This window comes from Protomyctophum parallelum (genome assembly GCF_964188405.1).
Source record: "Protomyctophum parallelum genome assembly, chromosome: 1".
Lineage (NCBI taxonomy): Eukaryota > Metazoa > Chordata > Actinopteri > Myctophiformes > Myctophidae > Protomyctophum > Protomyctophum parallelum.
This window is the reverse complement of record NC_139697.1, coordinates 37,698,545-37,722,500: the sequence shown is the minus strand read 5'-3', so window position 1 is coordinate 37,722,500 and position 23,956 is coordinate 37,698,545. Positions and strand designations below refer to the sequence as shown.

The following is a 23,956-nucleotide window of genomic DNA, read 5'->3' as shown; positions in this document are numbered from 1 at the left end:
AAGTAAGCAAGGTAAATCAAGCACGTACAGTAGCATCAGTCTAAACAATACAATAATATCAAGTTATAATCTGTAAATTGAAACTATAGAAACTATTAGGATGCCAAGTAAACAATGGAATCTAGCCTCAGTCTGAATAACGTTGTCAAGGCTCGGTCAAGTGCTACACGCTAAGGCTAATGTTTGTTACTGTAATTTGTACTTTTGAATACTTAAGTGTATAATAGTTTTAAAGCAAAGTTACTCCAGTGGTTTAACTCAAGTACAACTTTGACAGAGCAACTTTCCCCTGTAGTTAGTTGTGAGTAATACTTGACCAGGAGTAGCTATACTTTGACTCAAGTACTGGAGTTGAGTGCTTGGTCCACCACTGCCTGCAGTACACAATTACTGTACATGACTTAATATTAATAACGACCTTGGTATTAATACAGTGTATATATACCCACCATTCTCAGGGATTTCTTTCAGCACCCCTCTTTCAATTAGCTCTTTGCGGGATTTCCGCACAGAGATCTTTCTCTCTAAAACTGCAAGAGATGACATAAGATAAGGATTCAAAGAAAACACTGCGCACGCCACGCACGTGCACAACCAAACATGAAATGACCGTTTTAGTTCTACTGGATATCTTCTCCACTAGTCCCTGTCTAACATTTTAGTCGACTTTTATTTGCTGACAAATTTTCAATGTATTTAGTTTTAGTCATCATATCTTAGTTTGTATTTTTATTTTTTTGTATTTAGTGGAAAAAAAGGTAGTCGACGACCATGTTTTGTCATAGTTTGTCGACAAACACAGTGAGTTCACTTTTAAAGTTAAAAGGATGATCTATGTCACATTTCATGGACACATTACTGAGTGACAGCAGGATACACCCCCACATCCTGCTTCATTCTGTGACACACACACACACACACACACACACACACACACACACACACACACACACACACACACACACACCAAGTGAATGATTGCATTCTTGGACAGACGTACCTATAGAAGTTTCCGCAAACTTGTCGCTGGGCTTCTTCTTCCTCCATTTCCAGGGCTTGAAGATGCGCCCCAGGCTGGAGAACTTGCCTTTGCGTTTGGACGGAGGCGTCCCGTCTCCCGAATGCCCCCCGTCGCTGCCTGTAGAGATGCGCTGCAGGTCTACTTCATCATCTGGAACACACACACAAGCACAACATAAGAGAGATGGAGTTAGACAAAGGCGGCTAAATCAACACTGTATGCATCTCTGTGTTAAGAGTTCTGTAAGGCTGTGAATCTCAAACCACCGGCTCAGTGGCCTTGTGATTAGAGTGTCCGCCCTGAAACTGGGCCAGGCCATACCAAAGACTGTAAAAAGGGGACCCAATGCCTCCCTGCTTTGCACTCAGCATCAAGGGTTGGTTTGGGGGGTGAAATCAACCACAAAATGATTCCTGAGAGCGGCACGGCTGCGGCTCACCGCTCCAAGAGACGGGTCAAATGCGGAGAACAAATTTCACATACAGCAATGTATGTGACACAAATAGTAGTACTTTGAAATTCAAAATTATATTAGTGTATAATTTTTTGGGCCCATGGACCCCATCTGAAAATGTTTTGTGCCAGGGATCCCCATACAAGATTTGTGTTGTTAAAATGTTGAATAAATATTCCACAATTAAAATACCAGCAGGTACAGTGTGCACATGAGGTTAGAGACATACAGTAAGGGACACTTCGGTAGTTCCACATAGCAGCAGGTATGTACATGAGATTAGACATTATTGTGCAAAAGAGTAAGAGTTCACACAGAATGGTAGTCCACATTACATGTACAAACTCACAACTTGCCACAGCGCCACACGTTGTGAGCTTGTGGTTTGGCTATTTCCGGCTCTAGGGGGTTCAATGACGTTTAACCGGTAACAAAAACAAAGCGCTCCTCTTCCCCACAACAACCCTGCTGCATGGGGGAACAAAAACACAGCGAAAATGTAGCCACTTGTTGCCATTGACCCCTCCCCAGGGATTAGGCCTCTTTGAAATAATAGTGGTCGTGTCCGGTGGGCCATGTGGACACGTGTATGGGAACAACAGGACTTAGCCTGTAAGCTAGAGACGGTGCTACGTTTCTCCTGGAAGCAAAGGGGTGAAGGTTGCTCCGAATTCCTGTTCTCATTGCCCTCTCTGAGCGTCACCAGCTGTCAGACATCACACACACAGGTTCCTATACCCATCAACGTTTTTTAAGTGGTGCAAACCACTTCTACATCCAGCTTACAATGCCCTGTACGTGTTTGTGTGTCTGTGTGAGCATGGAACGAGAGTATGTGACATGGCTGCCACCTGCTGGACGCACGGGAGTTGCACCACTTGGTTCACACTGGTGTGATTTTTTTTTTATACCCATCAACGTTTTTAAGACTGTGAATTTAAGAATGCCATTTATTTTCGTGCAATTTGTAACCATAATCCTACAATGCAACAAAAGCAGATCTACAGTACAAGCCCCAGTGAGCTTGTAGATCAGCATTTTGTTTTGGCGCACGATACCAGCAACTAAGTCAGGCATAATTAACTCCCATGTCTAATCGGTAAATCAAACGTCTAAATCAGGGGTACTCGTATACAAATCTTGAAGATCCACTTATCATCTTCAAGATGGCACGCACCACACACGCACGCACGCACTTCATCTCCATCACAAACAACACAGGGCCGGTGATGCCGTGCTACATTCAACACTCCATCACTAATAGAAGAATAGCAATAACCATGCAATTTAATTAGCATCTCAGACGCAAAACTTTGAATATTGTGTTGTCGTTGAATACCATTTTGTCCACAATTCCATGCTGTATTGATGTTTGTACCGTAGGAGAGAGAACAGACAAACGATCAAAATAAGTTAAATAACAAATCTTCTACATTCTCTGATTGTGTAGAAAATAAATTATTGTAAATTAAGTAATGCAGATGTTTAACAATAATTTAACTCTCGAGAGCGTTCATTTTACGCTCTCAAGAATTAAAGAGCTATAAAGGGTCCATTTGGTTTCCAACTCTCCCATCATTTAGACAGGGACCACGTGGAACCACAAATAAGGACCACCGGCGGTCCCCGGACCACTGGTTGAAAAACCACCGGTGTACTGTATTATAATATTAGGTACGGTATCAGTAATATTTCAACAGCGACTATGTGTGTAATATTATGCACAGTGTATCATGGTGATGGCAGCTAATTACTGTATCTGGCAGAAACCATGAGTCACGTCTTCCCAGGCGGGGTGACGGTCCACGATACTCTGTTGTGAAGCCTATATCAAAGGTGAGTGTGTGTCAGTGTTGATAGCTTTAGTCAAAGTATCTTGAATAGTTTTCATTTAGTTTAGTCACATTTTAGTCACCTGGAATGTTTTAGTGTTAGTCTAGTTTTAGTCGACTAAATATCATAATATTTTAGTCGACTAAATCTACAGTTGATTTAGTCGACTGAAATGTATTTTGGCGTGCCTTGATGCCGTCATAATGGCTCATTTTACACTTGCTGATCTGTGAGCTTGTAGATCTGCTATTTTCAGCATGCAACCAAGTGTAAAATTACTTGTCTTTTAGTTCTACTGGATCTCTTCTCTACTAGTTCCTTTAGTCTAGTTTTTATTTATTGACGAAATTGTCAGTATATTTAGTCTTAGTCATCATAGCTTAGTTTTCCATTTAGTTATCTGTGAAAAAAAGTTAGTCGACGAACATTTTTCGTCATAGTATTAGTCAACAAAATAAACACTGGCGTGTGTTCTGTGGTGGGTGTGAAACCTAGAGTACACTGCAATTCTTTGCTGATGAGTCGCAGCCAGGGCGAGCGGTTACATCACGTGTGTGTGTGTGTGTGTGTGTGTGTGCATGCACAAGGCTGGGGTTTATTAAGGGAAAGAAACAAGCTGACATAACCGGTCCGCTGCACACAGACATGTACTGGTTGACACCAGAGTTGACTGTACTGTATCATACATTCTACATACATTTTCCTAATGCATACAGTCTGTATGCATTAGTCTGTATCCTTAATACAGTCTGTATGCATTAGATAAGCGGATCCCAAACTGTGGTATGCACACCCCTTGTGGTCCATTAGATTAATAGTGTGAATGATTGCATGCATGCATGTGGTAGCTGGCTGCAGCTAGGGCTGACCCAAAAGAAAATTGCATAATCAAAGGTACGATTTATTTTTTATTGGAAATTGAAAATACTCAAGTAAAGTACAAATACCTCAAAAGTCAAAATGATACTTACGTACACCACTTAGTACTTAGTTATGTACACCACTGGTACTGGTTAATGTGTACATAACTGTAGACACAGAGCAAAGTTACACATTATAGTCATAGCAGCCATTCTGTGGTGCCATCGAAAGGGCATAAAAAAACATATCAGAATCAAATGTTTTATGGTCATGATTCACCAGGACTTGAAATGAATGGGCTTTTGGTTTGTGGAACCACACAATGGCCTCCACTGCTATGCCCTATGCCTTAGTGATGAGTTAGATAGTGAGAGGATGTGACCTGCAGTTAAGTCTCACACCAGATTAAACATTCCATTCTCAACAAGTTATCTTGCAAACAAACAAGAACCAAGCGTGTTTGTTGCTACTCTTACAAGCACAAGCAGCAAAAATACCAGTATGACGAGGTTCACACTGTGGAAAAGTGCAAAGACAGCAGCACAACACAAGAAGAGCACGCTTAGTTTCTGAAGAATACAGTAAAGAAATACAGTACAGAAACATTGTTTATCCAGTGGTGAAAAGTAACAAAGTACATACTTTTACTTCTACTCCACTACATCAACGCATCGCCATGCATTCATTAAATTGTGAGTAGGAATGCACCAACCGAATACCGAATAGCAGAATAAGATGATTATATACGAATACGCCCGAGGGCCTATATAATACAATTGGTATTATATACCAATTATTTATGTTTTACCAGTTTTCGTACCATTGCCGTCATGGCCGCACCTTTGTTGTAGAGCTACATGATGATAACAAAAGACATGATTACATTTTTTATTACGTCATCGGCTCACCGAACAGAATACCGCCAATTCGGCCGAATAGTTTTGGTGGCCGAATATTCGGTACATCCCTAATTGTGAGCTTGTAGATCTTCCATTTTCAAACAAATGAGACATTCTGCATAATGAGCATGTTTACTCTTGGTACTTCCGCACACTGCCACTTGCTAGTTCAGAGCAATTTTATTAATTGAGCAACGTTTCGGTTCCTGCAACGTTTCAGTCGCAAGACCGAAACGTTGCTCAATTAATAGAATTGCTCTGAACTAGCAAGTGGCAGTGTGCGGATGTCCCTTCTTCCACATTGTATACTCTTTGTCATCATCGCACCTGCTCCAAATTGCCTGCCGGGTGTGCGGAAGTCTTCTCTCTATAAGTACTCTTGGTACTTAAAAGTATATTCTGATGCCACTACTTTTGTACGTTTACGTTGTACATTTTGAATTTCACACACACACACACACACACACACACACACACACACACACACACACACACACACACACACACACACACACACACACACACACACACACACACACACACACACACACACACACACACACACACACACACACACACACACACACACGAGTAGGGTAATTAAATTGCCATTTGGCAATATTTTGGGATGAACAGTGCCTGGTAGTGTTGAAATGACATACAGCTGCTCCAGGCATGGTGAAAAAGTTTGATGATTACAGTTAAATTAGGAAATAATGGCTCAGTTGGAAAAACAGCTGCTGGCCAATTTAAGAGACAGGAATAACTCAGAGGAGCCAGGAGTAGAGTGCATAAAATGTGATCAGTGGCTGGGAGGGGGGAGAGAGAGAGAGAGAGAGAGAGAGAGAGAGAGAGAGAGAGGTGTTGTGAGCTTGTAGATCAGCTCTATTTTCAAATGTTCTACAGGTACAAAGTGGTTAAACTGATTTTATGCTATATTAACTAATTTAGCTTGGGACCCGGGTCAGTGACGTGACACCCCAAAAAAAGTGTTTTTTTAAAACCTTTAAATAACAGGAATAAAAATGATTTACTTTTGTTCTACTCACTCTCATCTTTATGGAAACATATTTTGTTTTTAGATATTTTATTGGAATCAGAATTTATTCAGCATTTTGTTGTACTTGTGCCTAAAATCGTCATATGGTGTGACATGACAATAATTGTTTATAAAATGAAAATGGAGTACAACTTCCTTAAGTTGCTCACTTTATCAAAGTCCTTTATCATAACTAACCTGTGATCCACTATAGTTTTGTGAAAATGTATTAAATCTGTATATTATTTTCGTAATCAACACTCAATGTGAGGCCCATGTTATCGGTCTTTCAATATATTTTGCATTTATTGTGACAAAACTTTCTCTAAAATTACACAAATATTTGTGACTCTTCCTTAGACTATTTGCTATGTAATCCATAAACATTAATGGTTTCATCAATAATAAAGGTATGATTTTTTCACTATTTGGAACGTCACACCAAATTATTTAGTGTCACACCGTATGATCATATCTTCATTTTTCAAAGCAAACTGTGTTTTAACCTACTTATTAGTGAGTACTGAACTTTACAGATTGATTAAACAATTACTCAGGAAAAACAGCAACAGGAAAATTGCTTTAACACTGAATAACATGGCAATGACTGAATAAAACGAAATTAAACACAATTTATTGTGGATAGTTGCAGATTTTAGGTGAAAATGTTTAAAACAAATGTTTAAATGGACAAAAGAAACATGGGACTTTGTTATTTATTGCTATATCTGTAGGAAATTACAGTTTGTATCATATGGTGTGACAAAAAAGTCATATGGCGTGACAGGAAAACAGTCACACCATTATGATAAAGTGTCACACTATATTACGTTTTCTGCACTTAACATAACCTTGAGGCTACTAGCTACACATTAGCATGCTAACAACATGCTAGCTATAACAAAGCAACATAGATTTACATGTAATTATGACCAAAAAATCTAATACCTTAAGCTTTTTTAATGAAAAAGGTGTCACACCCACAGACACTTGGAAGAGTCGCATTTGTCAGCGTTCCAACAAGATCGTATTTTATGAAAATGTTAAAATGATAATTCACTACAGACACCTGTCATGCTATTGTAATGCAAGTGCTGAACAGCCTTACTGAAGAAGTACCTCTCTATCCCAATGGGTGTGTAAACAATTGCCTGTTGAAATTTCCCAAAATGGTGTCACACAATATGATTTTGGATTGGGGGACAAAATATTTTTGATCAGAAATGACTGAAAACATTATGCTTGGACTTTGAAAAGATTAGGCTCACAAATAGACATCTATATTATATTTATGGATTTTTTTAAAGAATTTTAGCATTTTTTTCCTTAGTTTTATTTAAGTTCCTACTTTGAGAAACAAGGCCAGGACAGTCGCACCATATGAGTTTTGCTGTGTTTGGTTGACAATTCTGAAGAAATGAGGAATGAAATGTTTTAATCTTGAGTATGTTCACATGGACCATAATGTCCTGCACAATATTCAGAAGGTTTTTGACAAATATATTTCTTATTTATACATGAGTGACACTAAGGACAGCCAGGGACACCATGTCACGTCACCCACCCACCCCCTGCCTGGACCCCCCCTCAAGGAACCCATCACTGATCTACAGAAATATAACCTCATCTAACTTCCTTTTAGGAACACAGAGAAAGAGTAAACAATGAAAAGAAAAGAAAACGTTCCTTCCTTATTTTAAAAACATTTACAAAATTGTGAAAATAGCTGCTATTGTCACTACATTTGTGTGACACTCTTGTATGATGAAGTAGGTCATTAATTTACAAAAGAGAGAGACGACGTATCCGTCACCGCAGGACATGACAGACTTCCTACAACCAAGCAGTAATCACACGCACTCATTCACGTCACTGCTTTTTAATGTTTTATAAAATACTTTCCACTATCTACATTTCCTCCCCATTCCCTCTGACAGTCACAGCAATCACAGGGTGCGTGCAGCGTGCTTACGTGTGCGTGTACTTACAATAAGCAATACAAATGCAGTGCATGTACAACACAGTGCATATTGCATAACCCAAAGTCTGCAAATATAGAGTGTGCATATCCCCGGGTATATAGACTAGTTAATCTAATTCTAATTATTTAAACCCTATTTGGGTCAAACAGGTGAGCTACACCCACTGGCTGCATGTCAATTCTCCGTCTCTTGCATGGTATAGTACAGTGGTTCTCAAAAGTGGGGTCTGGAGAGTCGGGACGCCCAGGGGTACTCACTGTTGCACACAAAATCGGATGCAATCAACTGGTTTACTTGAGTAAATGTACTTATTTACTTTCTTCTGCCTCCAAATTAAAAAGGCAGCAGCTCTGCCAGTCTGTCAGCTAGCTGTGTAAAATATTAGTCTGTGAGCCCAGAAATCACTTCTCGGGCATCTCGACAAGATAGACGCATAAAGGATGCTTGTTGTGCCCTAAAGCAAGGCAATTCCTTTGGCCATTTCTCACAGTTTAATGAGCAGGCAGTGCGCCCAATAATCTAAAACGCGAGCAATAAAAACGACCAAAGCAGCATAACGCGTTTGGGTGGCAGAAGGTTCTAGCCTGGCGACGTGCCGAAATTTCACGGAAAATGTATAATGCAAATGAAACGAGAGGCAGAGCTGGTTAGGAGCAGAGCTATAGAGTATAGACAGTTACGCAAACCCCGTTCAACTTCATGGGGCCAGTCCAATGGCGGCTCTTCTACATAGACTAAGACTTCTATTGGTTTGTCCCTATTTGAAGGCTTCAGATAGGGACAACCGGAAGTTTACAGAATGTCTATGGGCTCGCGCGAGTACATGAACCACGTGACCGTGCGGTTTTCTGCCCCCTCATTGGCCCTCAATATCGCAACTCTTCTATTAGATGGCTCTGGTTAGGAGATACAAGACGGGGCAAAGCTGTGCAAGACGAAGCCAGGGAAGATGGGAGCGCTGATATTGCCCCTGGCAAGCGCCAAGACCACCACTACAAACACTCCTCAATATATGTAAGAGACAGAGAGAGACAGAGACAGAGACAGAGACAGAGACAGAGACAGAGACAGAGACAGAGACAGAGACAGAGAGAGAGAGAGAGAGAGAGAGAGAGAGAGAGAGAGAGAGAGAGAGAGAGAGAGAGACCAGCCTGCCCTGCCCTGCCTGCGCAAAGCACCACACACACAGAAATCAAATAAAGACAGGTTTAAGCATTACGAAATATGAGTTTCAGAGATCAGAGAGTTGTGTGCCAATCCATTCAACACAAACGGTTGCGACAAAACAGCCTACGCTTGGAGGCGATATTGTTGCCATTCTGCAATGTTACAACCTGACTGAGAAGAAGCCCTCTGTCCCGAGCAAAGAGGAGTCAGAGAACACCCACTCTCAAGGTTACGAGGGTAAAAGACAAGTAGCCAGTGTCGGGACACAAGTGGCATTTCAGGACAGCATACACAGTAAAACTCCTGTTGTTACTGTACATGTCTACAAAGTAACTAAAGTTTTTAACAATATTTGCCTCTGAGAGTAAAAGTAAAAGCATTGAAAATCAGAAATACTTCAGTAAAGTAAAACATTTACAACAAAGTGTAGTGAAGTACAGTATTTGAGATAAATGTCATTCCTAATTCCTAAATCCAAACTTTTCTGAAAAACTGTCAATCTAAAATGACAGTAAGCTCCTGTAGATTTAACTCTCGAGTGTACAGATGCACGGGTCCATGTGGTTACATGTGCCATTCAAAGAGTTAATTCAACACTAAGGATTTTACAGCGAACTTCACGGGAGAACAAAACAGTTCTGTCTCTGACGTAACAAAAGCGTCACAAGTCTTGTGATAGAATGTGGTAAAATGTACAAACAATGTCTGACACCAAGTGTAAAGAAGTTAAAAGATGAAGGTACGGGAGATCTCTGACTGCAGAAATATACATGATACCTTCTGAATACCTTCAGAAAATTATGTATGTATCCTTTACAACGTTTTCCAAGGACACACACAAAGCTTAAAACATGCAGACTGTGTGTGCAAATCGAGTCACAAAAGCAGCAATCCTTGCTGCCCGAGGAGCAACTTTTAAGCCTTTTGTGTGTTTGAGACTCTGCGTCTCTAGTCACATGCTGGAAAGGACGCGTATCAGAAAGGTATTAAACGTTTCTTTTTTGCATTATACAGAAGAAACGTCAGTGCCTGTGGGCTTTTTTTTTTAACCTTGGATCTTTGGCTTTCAAAGTTCAAACATCAACAATCGTTCCATATTCAGACAGCGTTTGTGTTTTAGGGGGTCCTTGGGGAGGTTCCAGTAAAATGTGTTAATACGGCATCACAATACTTTACACGCTTTAGCACACTTTAGCCATTTAGGTGATATTTTTGGAAAGATCTTGAAAGCTCTTTATAAAACACAAATATTCACTTCTGGGGGTCTCCCCGTCTCTCTCTCTCTCTGCCCTGCGTTCCTGTTCTTCGGTAACCCTTGTTCTTCACGCCTTCCTGCTCAGAGGTAAATAAGATCCTCATTGATCCTCCTCTCCGCCCCACACCGCTGCCGACCTACTGCTGAAAAAGAATCCATGCAGGAAGGAGGGGGGCACCCGGTCCAGACCGTGAACTCCGTGTGAAGCATGGAACCTCGCAGGCAGCTGTTCAGACACTTAAGACACCACGGGGGGCGTTAAGTGGGAGGCGTGGTGGGCTGACACTGAACTTGGGGGGCCAGCTTGTGGTGGTCGACTGGTCGTAGTGCTGTTATTAGTCACCTTGTGCTACAACAGTGCTTTGTTTCGAAGCAAGGTCCTTGAGGGTGTTTCATGGGCGTTCCCAGTAAGATGAGGAACAGTTTGACAACTTAAGCCCCGTTTTCAAAAATAGACGATTGTTGCTCAAATGTGAATCTCAATTTTCCTCCACAAGAATTGAGATCACGATTCTCACACGATTCTAATTATTTCTATGAAAATATTGATTGTTTGTGTTTTAGTCTGTTGTAGTTGCTGAACATTGCTACATTCAAAATGTGCCACCTGGATACAACTACTGTCTACACCAAAGTTCTTGACTTAAACCTCTCTTTACTATCTACTGTATCTTGTAGCAAAAACATAAGAGGAACTAAATGAAATGTACAGCCAACTAGTGCTGCACGATTCTTGCTCAAATTTAGAAATGGGATTGCATAGGTGTCTGAATCTAGATCGATTAATTGTGCAGCACTAATCGATCAATAAATCGTGCAGCACGAATTATGAGCTTGTATAACGGCTATTCCAAAAATAGAGCATCTACAAGATTGTGAGCTTGTCGATCAGCTTTGTGAGTGGTGTTTTGAGCTTGTAGATCGGCAAATCTTCACTATTTTGTCTACTTTTGTCGCCCCAAAATATGGGCACCTGGTTGAAAGTGGCCAACTTCACTATGATCTCGCCATCTAGAAGGAAATCCAATGAGTGAATGTATGAAATCAAATCATAGGTTTCTCTCTCCCCACCTACAGTGTAGACAGTTGTAGAATTCTGTACTGTACTAATCTAATCTTAACTAACATCCTCTCTTATGGGGGTCCATCCCTGGTACCAAATCTTTCCAAAAGGGGGTCCGCGACCGAATTGCATCAATTATGCATTGTCTTCACGTGATAATGTTTTGCGATCCACTGCAAGAGCTCATAACAACAATCTGAGGTGGTGAATATATCAAAGCTACTGTGGATTAAAAGAAAAAGAAAACACATTGAGCTGTGAAAGACAAAGTGAGACCGACATCAAAGGGTAGCGAGGTAGCGAGTACTAGCGACACACCAGGCTACAATACTAAACACCAATTCTGCAACCTAGATACGGCCTGTTGGAATATCGCCACTATCAGGCAGAAACCTTCTATCTCATTTGAAACTTTTGTTTTGTTTTCGTTTTGTTTTTGTAATTTTTAACGCCCCCTTTCGTAATACAAGAATCAAGCAAAAGCAGTTTTTTGACATACAAGGTTTCCACCCAACAGCGACGATGTAAACCTAGCAGCACTTAAATGGGGGTAAACAACGGCACAACACTGTTAACATTACAGGCTCCAGCAGGTCCTCACACCAATCGCAATCAAACAATGCAACAAGATAGTTTATTTTCCATTACAGGCTGCAACACGTCCTGGGAAATGGAAATGAAAAGGACAAAGACAATAATGGGACGGATTTGTGTTTCCCTTGCAAGGTCCTCAGAAATCTAAATCAATATTGTAGGGTTGTGTGCAACTATCGATTTTGTTCTTTATTCTAAGGATTGCTTTGCAGATAAATAAATTGGGATTGTGAATTGATTAACCACATGGCTCTTATAGTATACATCAATGCACAATGGTGCTGTTCAGAATCAAAATAGCTGATCTACAAGCTCACGGGGTGTGATGAGAGATTGTAGAGCAGCTTATTTTTTTGTCTTTTTGTTGTATCTTTTGAAACTTTGTTTTGCATATAATGACATGCCCAAAATACAGATCAATTATTAATCTATTTTTTTATGAAATTACTGATTACCGAAACATTCATTTTGTATAATCGACTAACCCATACACCTTAAACCCCTCAGAAATTGAAACCATAACAGATACACCTTAAACCCCTCCGGAATTGAAACCATAACCGATACACCTTAAACCCCTCAGAAATTGAAACCAAAAGCGGCCACAGGTCAGACTCAGTGAGTACTTTTTTTTTTGCTTGAAAGCACACGTGACCTGTGGCAAACATGATGACCCATGCCAATGGCATGCAGTAAGCATGTCCACAGCCACAAGCCCTCTGACACCAGCTGCAAGGTGCGAGAGGCAAAAATACATTCTGCGACGTGCAGAGCATAACATGTGGCCCAGTGAAACCCCCTTGTTGTGCTAGAAGAGTACATGTTGAAAGAAGGCAGTATGGCACACTTTATTTTATTCTTGATAGTACTCATGGTTATAGTGTGTTTGTCCAGCTCTTTATTAAACAGAACATGCATTTTTTTAGGACAGGATACCAATTTCATCCCAGCAGTGTAGAGCAGTGGTTCCCAAAGTGGGGTCCTTGAGAGAGTTCCAGGGGGTCCCCAGCTGAATGATAGTTTGGAACCAAATAGACCCAATAAACATTGATTTTACAATATAAATTGGGGTCTCACAGATGGAAATGACATTAAATGGGGGGTCTGAAGCCTAATTCATATCAAACTGGGGGGTCCTTGAAATTAAACGGGTTGAGAATCACTGCTAGAGCCGTACAAATCTTCTCTCATGGGGTCCCTGCCATATATTTTCAAATGGGGGTCCGCGGGCTAAATAGTGTCAATTTGGGGGGTCCTTGACATGAAAGAGTTTGGGAACCACTGGTGTAGAGAACTCAGACAGGATACAGATTGTGGAATGGGGAGTGATGGCACAAATAAATGAAGCTGATGAATGGTTACATCATTGGCTGACATTGTGTCACCTACCCTGAACATTTATTTTCGGTTTATTCAAGAGCGGGAGAGACAGGGGGAGTCTTGTTACTGAACAAACACTGATTTATACTATCATAATACAATGCTTTAAACCCGTTAACCCAATACCCAAGGCCCTGCAGTGCATTTTGGACAATATATGAATATTTTTTTCAATATGGAAACTATTACAGCTGTAATGTTAATTGTTACATGCCTAGTGGGACCCCAATCTACACACACTGTGTCAGTGTTTCATTTAGTGACCTAAGACCCTAACCCTGGTGGTCCCTGAACCCGAAGTTGAGAAAATACGTTTTCCAGAATATTTCAGCTTAACAAGGTTTTGTTGCTGCTAAAGCATAACAGGCGAAGTCCACTGCAAGACGCCGCTAACAAATCAAAGTCCATAAAGATTCTGCTGTAAATGGCAACCGTGTCATGTGGCTTAGCATTTTCTTCTTTTTTTTAACAGGGTAAACCAAGCAGGGACAAAGCTGAGTGTTGCAGATCTTGGTGGATTGCAAACTCATAATCCATAAATCCACTTGCTATGCTGTCTTTTGTCCGTTAAGCATTTCTCATAATAAGCAGCATGTAGGTGTGTGTACAGTATGTGTGTGTGTGAGTGTGTGTGTATGTGTCTCTCCAAACTCAAGGTTTACACACGCACACCTAAAAACAGGTTTATAGTTTGTTCTCTCTGTTAGAATAAGGAGATAGACGGGGGCTTGGGTAAACAACAAACAACCAATATGACCTCATCCTTTTCCAACATATGGTATGATAAAGAATAGATACATCCACACATGTTGTGAGCAGCTGCATGGTGCCAGGCACCCACATCTCTCCGTACAGCAGTGGGAGGTAAGAGTTATGTGCAACACACACACACAGAGCCAGTATATGTGGGGCTACGTGGGGTAGATGTTTCACAATCACCACATTCCATCAGCCCGGTCTGCATTCTTTCTTCCTTCCACCTGTCTGTGCCTGCCACCTTCTTCCCACCCGCCTCACTCTCTTCTTTTATATGAAAACACCTGCTCAGGTATCCGCCACACAAACCACCAACTGCCAGTCCCCCCCCCCACACACACACACACACACACACACACACACACACACACACACACACAACTCACTCGCTTCAAACGTAAAGGCAACAACACAGGCATGGCTGACAGGCCGTCTGTACGCGGACAACACAGTATGACCGTTCACTTATGTGCCATCAACACAGGCATATGTCATACCTGTGTAGTTTGCGTCTACAGTCAGCTGACTGGTCCCTCCCTACGCGAACAACACGGGTATACATGACCGACTGAATAACCCGTCTTTCCCTGGCTATCGTTATGATTATGAATGCGTTCAGCCCTGCGTGCGGAGGGCCGTGGAGCAGCAGACTCACCCGTGTGGTTTAGGTGTTTGTGTGGTGCAGGTTGCTGGACGGCTGTCTCCGCGCTGACGTTTTGTCCCATGCTACTAGCGCTGCCCCTGTCCCCGCTGCCAGCCTGCCTGCCTGCCCTGCCAGGCCCCTACCTCTCCTGAGGGGAGGCCCCGCAGCGGGGAAGCAAGGCTACGGGGAGAGGACGGAGAACTGTAGGCACCTTAACTCCTCTCTCTCTCTCCCCAAGTAGCGTTAGAACTCCTGTAACCCAACACTGAACTGCCTGCTCACTGTGTGCTTCGTTCGTTTGGTCTCTCCCCGGCTGTCTGTACTCTCGCTCTCACCCCCCCCCCCCCTCTCTTCCTCCCTTCAGCTTGTGTGTGTTTTGCTCTCTCTCTCTCTCTCTCTCTCTCTCTCTCTCTCTCTAAGTCCCACCCTTCCTGCATGTCTGCCTGTCTGTCTTCATAAATAAGGTATGGCAATAAGGCAAAAAGGGCCACTCTCAGATGCCTGTCATTCCTTAAGGGCAAACATTTTTTTCAGGGGCAAAGTGCACAGCCGGTGAGAGCTGCAACAAGTGTCCGTAGGCCTGGTCATCCGGTGTGGAGGGGTTTAGCCAATGCCGTGGTTCCTGGCTTCACACAGCCCCACTTATGCACGCACGCACACACCGACTCCCAGAAGAAGGGCAAGGGGGAGGGGTCTAAACAGAGAGAGGAAACCTGAGACATGGGGGCAAGGTGAGACGGCGCTGGGCGGTGCTCAAGTGCACCCGGAGGGGGGGGGGGGGGGGGGAGGAAGTGACGTTACAGAGGTGTCTGGTGACACTTGTCAGGAACCATAGCTTCTTGGTACATGCATGCATGAGTAAACTTAACAGCGCTGTTAGCATGTAAGCTTTGTTTACATACTTGGCCATACAGGTTTAAAGTGACGCAGCGAGTAGCTATCATTCTGCGAAACAGGCTTTTATTTGTTTTCAACCACTAAGTACTGAGAGATGACTCACAACTTAAACCTTGTATATAAATACTGTAGTTCACCAGGTTCCTCGGGGGTCAATGTCAGGCCCCCTAATTTTTGCCCTCTACTTAAAAGCTCACAATGTGATTTGTGAGCTTGTAGTTCAGATATTTTCACCAAATATTCACCCCATATATCTATATTCACAAGCCGGTCTATGTTCTAGATTTGTTACTGTTCTATTGCTGTATATCTGCTTCTGTTTTGTTCTGTTCTCATGTATACAGTAGATCCGTTTAAACAATTTTAGCTGCCTCATACTCACAACACTTTCCCATTGCTCTAGACTTCGTAAACTGGACCACAGTTGGCTCTGTACTTGGACCCCCTCTACACCAAATCTCATAGCTAAAAATAGACGATCAACAAGCTCACAATGCATTGCCATGTGACACGTTGTGAGCTTGAAGATCTGCTATTTTTGACTAAAGTCCCCCCCAGAATATGGATATGGTAGTAGGAAAATCTCAGTAGTTCCTTTGAACAAGTTTCAGTTAACAGTCCAGGATAGAACACACAGACACAATATGTCAGTGACTTCTCCATAACAAACGGTCCGCGGAAGGCTTATGTGCTTTCATCCTGGGCATTAGCAGTACTGTGGAGAGTGCACTGAACTGACACAGACCAGAACCGTAGGCTGAATGTTTAATCTTGCAGAAAATCCCAGTGGATCGCACCGCACAGACAGGGGCACGGAAGGCTGCGGCGTAAAAGGCCATGATACACGTCGTACTGTATATATTTTTTCGTCAGCTGCATCAACCATCAACAGACGAAATCAGTGAGCAACATGATGAGATACAGTGATTTGTGTATCATGTGTATCAGAGACTTAACACTACAGCCTGGGTGTGAGCTAGTTTAGTCCAGTGGTTCCCAAAACCGTTTCCCGTCTGGGACCGAAACTTACAAAAAGACTTCATGAATGAATATGTACTAGCCCTATATGTACTAGGCCGGTGCCCGGCTGTAGAGCATCCATGGATATTGGAGATCCCACCCGGCTATATGCAATACCCGTACCAGAGTACCCGTTCCACCCATCTGTCTGTGACCCCTTTATGCCCATATATGGAGATTTCTGTATCTGTCTCTCTGTGTCCCATTATTCCCGATATATGGAGTTCTGTGTCAAGCATGCCCAAATTTGAATTGTTGTCAGAACAGGGCAGCTCCATATATGGAAATATAGAGGCGATCAGGTCAAGATCCCGGGCAGAGGCTTTTGTTATTTGAGTTACATGGATTACAGACGTACACACGTACGTACAGAGAGTCAGAGACAACACGTCACACTGTGGCAGGCTGTGAGCTTATTTCCCTTATTTAATTTTATGGATTTGTATTCATGTTATGGATTTATTGGATGTTTATTTATCGACACTTTTCAGATTTCTTTACGTGAATGTATTTATTTTTGTAATATTTTGAAACAATCATTTCAAAAGCACAAATTGTAGCGGGGGAAAATAGAATTACTTGTAATTACTTGACCTAGGAATGGGTCGGGAGCCATTGTTTGTGAAGCAGTGTGTTGGTGTAATCAGTGTGTGGGAGTAAAGTGGCCTTCTCCTGCATGGTGTGACAGATAAGGAGGGAAACAGGAAAGGAAGAATGCACACACTGTGGTTTCCCATGCCACTCAGGGTGGGACTAGCGGCTAGCGCACTGTTTCCTAAACAGTGGGTCGCGAGCCATGTTTGGGTCGCAGACATACTTTTATAAAGGGCCACGAGAAATGTCCCCTTTGTTTTGTTTTCCGACTGCTGGGCGAGCGCTGGCGCTTTGGCATGGAGGGTCAGATCAACATATGGAATGAATTATGTACTGGCCATGGAGCGTGTCTTCCGTGTAGGCCTACAGGGTTCGATGAGGTCAGATCAACATATGGTATGTCAGAACAGGTCAGCTCCATATATGGAGATCTAAGGGTTGGCAGCGGGGGTAGTGTCTTGAGTGTACAGGGTTTGATGAGGTCTGGCCATATATGGAGCATGTCTAAGAGTTTACAGGGTTTGATGAGGGCCCAGTTGGGTCCGGGCCTTGATTTTCGGGCCTGTTGAGAACTCGGTCTCGCCCATAACTTGTCACGAGGTGTGATATATATAAAATCCATGATTTCGCAAAACACAGGTCTAAAGCTCCCAAACAGTTTTATTAATGGCCATTTTTTTCATGTCATTAATACAACTGTCACCAGTGTGACTGTAAAGATTTTAGTTTTAATTCTTGCCTGCAATGCAGGTACAACTACAAGGTGTGCACGCAATCTCCTCTTAGAAAAGTTGCCCCTAGTTTACAAGATCACAACACTTCGCACTGCGTGTAGAGATCGGCTATTTTCTTAACATTTGTTTTCTCATAGTTTTGATTTTTCTTTCTTCATTGAAATTACAAAAACAAATCATTGAATTTGTTTTCAATTTCAATTCATGAAAATTTACTTTTTTTTGGGAATGTATTTTTGAAAAGAATAACGGGACCCATAACATTACTCATGCCTCGTCAGCAGATGATCTTCAGACAAAGTACAGGTCGTAGGAAAATGAAACATTGATCTATTTTGGACTTATATATACACTATAGTCCCAGAATCATTACACTTTTCTTGTGCAAATAGCATCTATTTAGAATGGACAGTGAGTATACAATGCTTTTTTGCCTGGTTGAGTAAAAGCCCAAACCACACCTCCTTGGGACAAAACCGTTTAACGGTCAACCACACCAATGCAACTCCTGGATTTTTTTTTGCAGTATTTTTGTTTAGATAGAGGCTATCTTTTCGCTGCATCATATTCTTCCTGTTCTACTTCCTGTTTTTTTAACCAAAGGCCAAGAAGTAAAATAATTGCACAACATTGCCAGAACTGCCCAGATTTGATCTCTTCCTAATTTGCAATTAATAGCAATAAACAAGCTTAAACGGCACAGGTCCCTGTGAGTTCGACATGCACGAAGCAATCAGCAGCATGGATTAATTTAACGGGAAGTTGTCTTTAGATAAGAAACATTTAAACACTCACTCACAGCATGTTGTTGCATAAATCTGGTGTCTTGTCACGTCAGGCCTGTCACAAGTATTAAATAATTGCCTAATCGCAATTATTTGAGATAATCAATACATTTTTCATAATTGAATTATCAATGGAATTGTGCGTTTTTCGTCACTCAAAATCCCCATACATGGGGCGTTTTTCGCCACTCAAAATTCCCATACATGGGGAAAGCCCCCATATATCGTGCCCAGGTCTCGTGACATCACTATGACATCATCAGGGATATTAAGCCCATATACGGGAATATGGGAATGTCTATATATGGAGGACATTCCCTATATGGAAATCCCTGATGTCACCAATATTAGTATATGGATATGAACCTGTTCTGACATTCCATATGTTGATCCTTCCCCATCCATCCTTCCTCTTCGATGTCTCTCTTTTGACTGATACCTGTCCATTTAAACTCTATAGACGAGCCCACCCCAAAGATTAGTGCAGCCGTGCCTGGCAGCCGGCGGAAACTAGACTTCTCAACAGGCCCGAAAATGAAGGCCCTCATCAAACCCTGTACACTCAAGACACTGCCCCCTCTGCCACCCTTAGATCTCCATATATGGAGCTGACCTATTCTGACATTCCAATTATGTTGATCTGACCTCATCAGACCCTGTACACTCAAGACACAATCGATATATGGCCAGTGCACGCAACCTCGCTTCTCTCCCTCATGCGTATATTTAAGTTATTAATCATGTATCTGACATTCTGCCTTGTGCATTTTGAAGCCTAAAAGGCAAACAGAAATAAACACAATGGCCTGGACCGTGGCTCAGCAGTCCAGGCACCTTGGCTGGTAATCCAGTCTGGCAGTGTGCTGCGGGTTCGACTCCCGATCCTGACGGCCTTTACTGCATGTCATCCCCCACATCTCTCTCCCCATTTCCTGTCAGCCTACTGTCTGTCCCTCCATACAAAATATAAAATAAAGGCTAAAGGCAAAAGCCACATTCAAATAAATAAATAAACACAATTAAATCATTAATTGCAATTATTTGTGTGACAATTAATGGTCAACTTGAATGTGTTATCATGACAGCCCTAGACATTCAAAGCGTCAACAAAGCTGCTTGACAAAGACACAGCTGCAAGCTAACAATACAACAGTGCCCTCTAGTGTACAACCAGGGCTATGGCACGAGACCCCAATATGAGTGGGGTATGCGTGGAATGCGAGACTTAGGTCGACTGTGGCGTATGGAAAATAATTAGAACCACTGTCACATAGATGGATGTTCATTATAAGTAAACAGAAACCCTGACAGAGAGCTAACAAATGGAAGTTCCTTTCCTTTGTGGAAAACACTGACAACTTCATGATACCATTGGCTGGCAAAGATAAAAAGAAAAGAAACGAGTACCAGTACCAACACGTTTCAGCTGATAAAGCCTTCATCAGACAGGGACGGTCCACTGAATATGACAGGTATGTCATAATAATAGTGACCACAGGCTGTCAATCATCATCAGATCACAATAATGAGATCAAGTTACACATACCAGAATACACCGCACATTTTAAAGCGCTTTGGATAAAGGTGCTATAAAAATGCACTATTTACATCAGTATTTTCTTTTAGATAAGACAGTATAACGTGTAGCAGATAGTGTAGCAGATAGAGAAACTTAAAATGTGCCTCAGAACTTTGTCACAGTTTCCTTCGCTTCCGTCTTATCATGTCCTTCCGCTTAATTGGGCAAACATGCAAGGCTGTCACAATATAAATAAATAACCTGATGACTCAGAGAAACATACCACAGCGGTGGCCTCATCAAAAATGAAATGACAGCCCCCCGAGAGATAGAAAAGCATCATGAATGACTAAGCTCCCAGCCAGAACCAAAATACAAGGTTCTGAAAGCCTTTGAGTGACTCAAGTCAAAGGTCCCATTTTTAGTGCCAGAAACGTATCAGTTTAAGGGCATAAATCCTAGACAGGAAGTGACAGTTTATTTTTAAAGTGTGCGGTCACACTGCACCAGACAGGGATGAGAAGAGAAGAAGCAATCTAATCTGTTTGAACTATGGCCTCCTTGTTTAGAAAAGCACTGTCGGTTGGTTCATCCTAGGCCAGGGCTGCAAATGTGAATCGATTAAACTGATTATTATTCTTCGCTTCTATTCGTTGACATAAAAAACAAAAAAACACTTCTCTGTAATTGAATTAATCACAATGAACAATTAAAAAAAAAATCATCGATAGCCCTATACCACGTACTTTAATCAACTCTTTGAGCCCCAAGATTGGGTTAAAGACAAAGTACAACTTCACTAATCAATCACCATCTGAGCTACCAACCTGCACACATTTTGTGTACCAACCACGCAATTCTAGGTGTTTATACGCCTAGAATTGCGTGGTTGGTACACAAAATGTGTGCAGGTTGGTAGCTCTGCATCTCACTTCAGTTCACAGTGATACTAGAATACAAACAAATGTCAGTCATTATATAGTCAATTCACCCACAGATTAAAATGAATTGTAATGAGAAAATGGTTCCTTTACTCACTCATATGTTCAGACTGTACGGCCATTACAGGTCTTTTTTATCCAGAGATGTCACCAGAAGACCAACTGAACAAGTAACAGCATCCAGTGAGTGAGCCACGTGAGTTGAGTGAGGTCCGGTGTTCCGATCTACTGTGTTGAAATGAGACTGGAGGCTGTGTGGCAGTGTGTGGCTGTGTGTGTGTGTGTGTGTGTGTGTGTGTGTGTGTGTGTGTGTGTGTGTGTGTGTGTGTGTCTCAGAGGGGAACAGAACACCCGGAGGCCTCACTAACCTACAGGTGTGTCCTCTGGGAGAGGCCCAATCAGATAGCCTGCTGTGTCAACACCTCGACACGTCACAGGAGGACCTCTTTCTTTGGCGTTTCGCTTCGGTGGGCGTGGTTACACACACTGTAAAACTATGCCTAAACCAACCCTAACCTTAGCCTCAGTAAAAACCTTAACTCTACCCTTAATCTAAGTATAACTATGCCTAGAAAAACCTAACGTCAAAGCCACACACTTGGGAGAAACACTGGGTTTTATCACCCAGCCAATCCCTTAAGATTACAACGTAAACACCAAGGCCAATGACTGACTCACCGTTTTCTGTTCCCCTGATGATACTATGACAAGAAGCTCATTAGAACTATAAATAGCCCCATAAAGACTAACAACTCGTCACTACAATAAAATACAGCTGAAAAAATAAGTGATATTGCTTAATCATTTCAACCGGAAGGTTTATAACAATATGACTATTGACATACAAATGACGCTGTCTGTCAATTATGTAACATAAGACGATCAAATGACTTCTGGAGTGTCTTAATCCGGTTTGATTTGTTTTCCTAAATTACATTTTCTTGTGATTAAAGAAATTAAAATATATTTAAAAAAAAGTCACTAGGCAATAACAAATGAGCCAGGTAGTAGCCGTAGATGTTAGTCTGGCATCTGTGTGGAATCTGCATTTGGGACGGATTCTTTTTAAATGCCTCTGGTGATAAACAACTTCGGGGGCACGGAGATCCAATCACAACCAGACTAATCTACACTAAAAGCTGAATATAGGAGGGGCTAGCGCTCCTCAAAAATATAATGAAAAAACATGAACATTTTAACAACAAAATTGAGGGTCCTTGACACTAAATAAATTCAAAGTGGGATACAAAATACATAGCCTACATACAAGTAAGACGCGCAAACGCGGGAAGCGAACGCAGCTCGTGTGTGTGTGGTTGTGTGTGTGTGTGTGTGTGTGTGTGTGTGTGCTACAGCTGCGCCCTGTGTGTGTGTGTGTGTGTGTGTGTGTGTGTGTGTGCTACAGCTGCGCCCTGTGTGTGTGTGTGTGTGTGCTACAGCTGCGCCCTCTGGTGGCGGGCGGGTGGTGTAACAGCGGGACAGACACACAGACACACAGACACACACACACACACACACACACACACACAGACATTCAGCCCTTGCTGTCATAGTAAGTGGCTCACTGCGTTCGCAATAAATCTGGGGGTCCTTGACATGCAAATGAGAGCCACTGCCCTACACTGCAAAGAGATAGCATTTTGTCAACCACTTTAGAATCCACTCTGAGCCCTAATCTGCTCCATAATGCATCAAGCTAAATTGCCTTATCGTTAATGAGGACTGTTGGAATCATGCCAGATGAAGTTTATCAGGCAGGCTTCGTTTAATTAATTCCTTTCAACGAGTTGGGAGCCTGCCCTGCAGCGCTGGGTTGCGCACAATTGTCCAAAATAACTGCTTGGAGTGTATTTCGTTTTGTGTACCGTACAATAAGTGCCACAACGTTTAAATGATAAATAGCTCTATACGTTCCCATGCTATATAGTCTTCTTATATGCTGGAGAGACAGGGAGATCCATGTTACTGCACAAACAAACTTACTGTATATAGTAATGTATCATTCACAATATACTATATAGACAGTTCTCAGCACCTTTGAACTCAAAGTTTGATTCTATATTATTAACTCACTTTGAGAACCACTGGTACAGTATATTGAATTAAAAGAAGAGCTCTCTTACCACGGTTTTCCATCCCAGGGTCCCGTCCAGTCAGCTCCTGAATGATACAAACAAAATTGAACTATCAATGAAAGTCTCAATGAAACCATGACAAAGCCGAGGCACATGCAATTGTATACCGGTAGTTACATTTTATGAATCAAAAGCTTTTAACAAGGCATAAAAAATGCTTTAGAATGTGTATAAAGTATCAAATGTATAAAGTGGGCATATGCATTCATTAATCTCTTTATGTATTATCTGTAACACACAAACACACACACACACACACACACACACACACACACACACACACACACACACACACACACACACACACTTCATCATAGCAGCATAGAATACTCTGATACACTGATACAGTGTGAATGGATGAGGAGCTATCCAGTCCAATCAGAC

The 23,956-nt window shown here is 42.0% G+C and overlaps 1 protein-coding gene across 4 annotated transcripts in view; it reads right to left on the bottom strand.

The window, feature by feature from the left end:
- Window positions 1-23,591, bottom strand: part of phactr4a (phosphatase and actin regulator 4a) — a 47,954-nt gene extending 24,363 nt beyond the window's left edge. For 2 of the 4 annotated variants that reach the window (XR_014570423.1, XM_083784881.1), the window contains exons 1-3: window positions 14,960-15,277; window positions 1,001-1,171; window positions 450-530 (exon numbers count right to left, since the gene is read on the bottom strand). Coding sequence is in view for 3 of the 4 variants with exons in the window: in XM_083784881.1 (XP_083641007.1) it covers window positions 450-530; window positions 1,001-1,171; window positions 14,960-15,029 (322 nt within the window). In the remaining variant the exon portion in view is untranslated. Of the gene's footprint in view, window positions 1-449; window positions 531-1,000; window positions 1,172-14,959; window positions 15,278-23,560 lie in introns of those variants that run through there. The other 2 variants (XM_083784882.1, XM_083784883.1) reach the window with 2 other exon arrangements.
- Window positions 23,592-23,956: the final 365 nt, after the last annotated feature.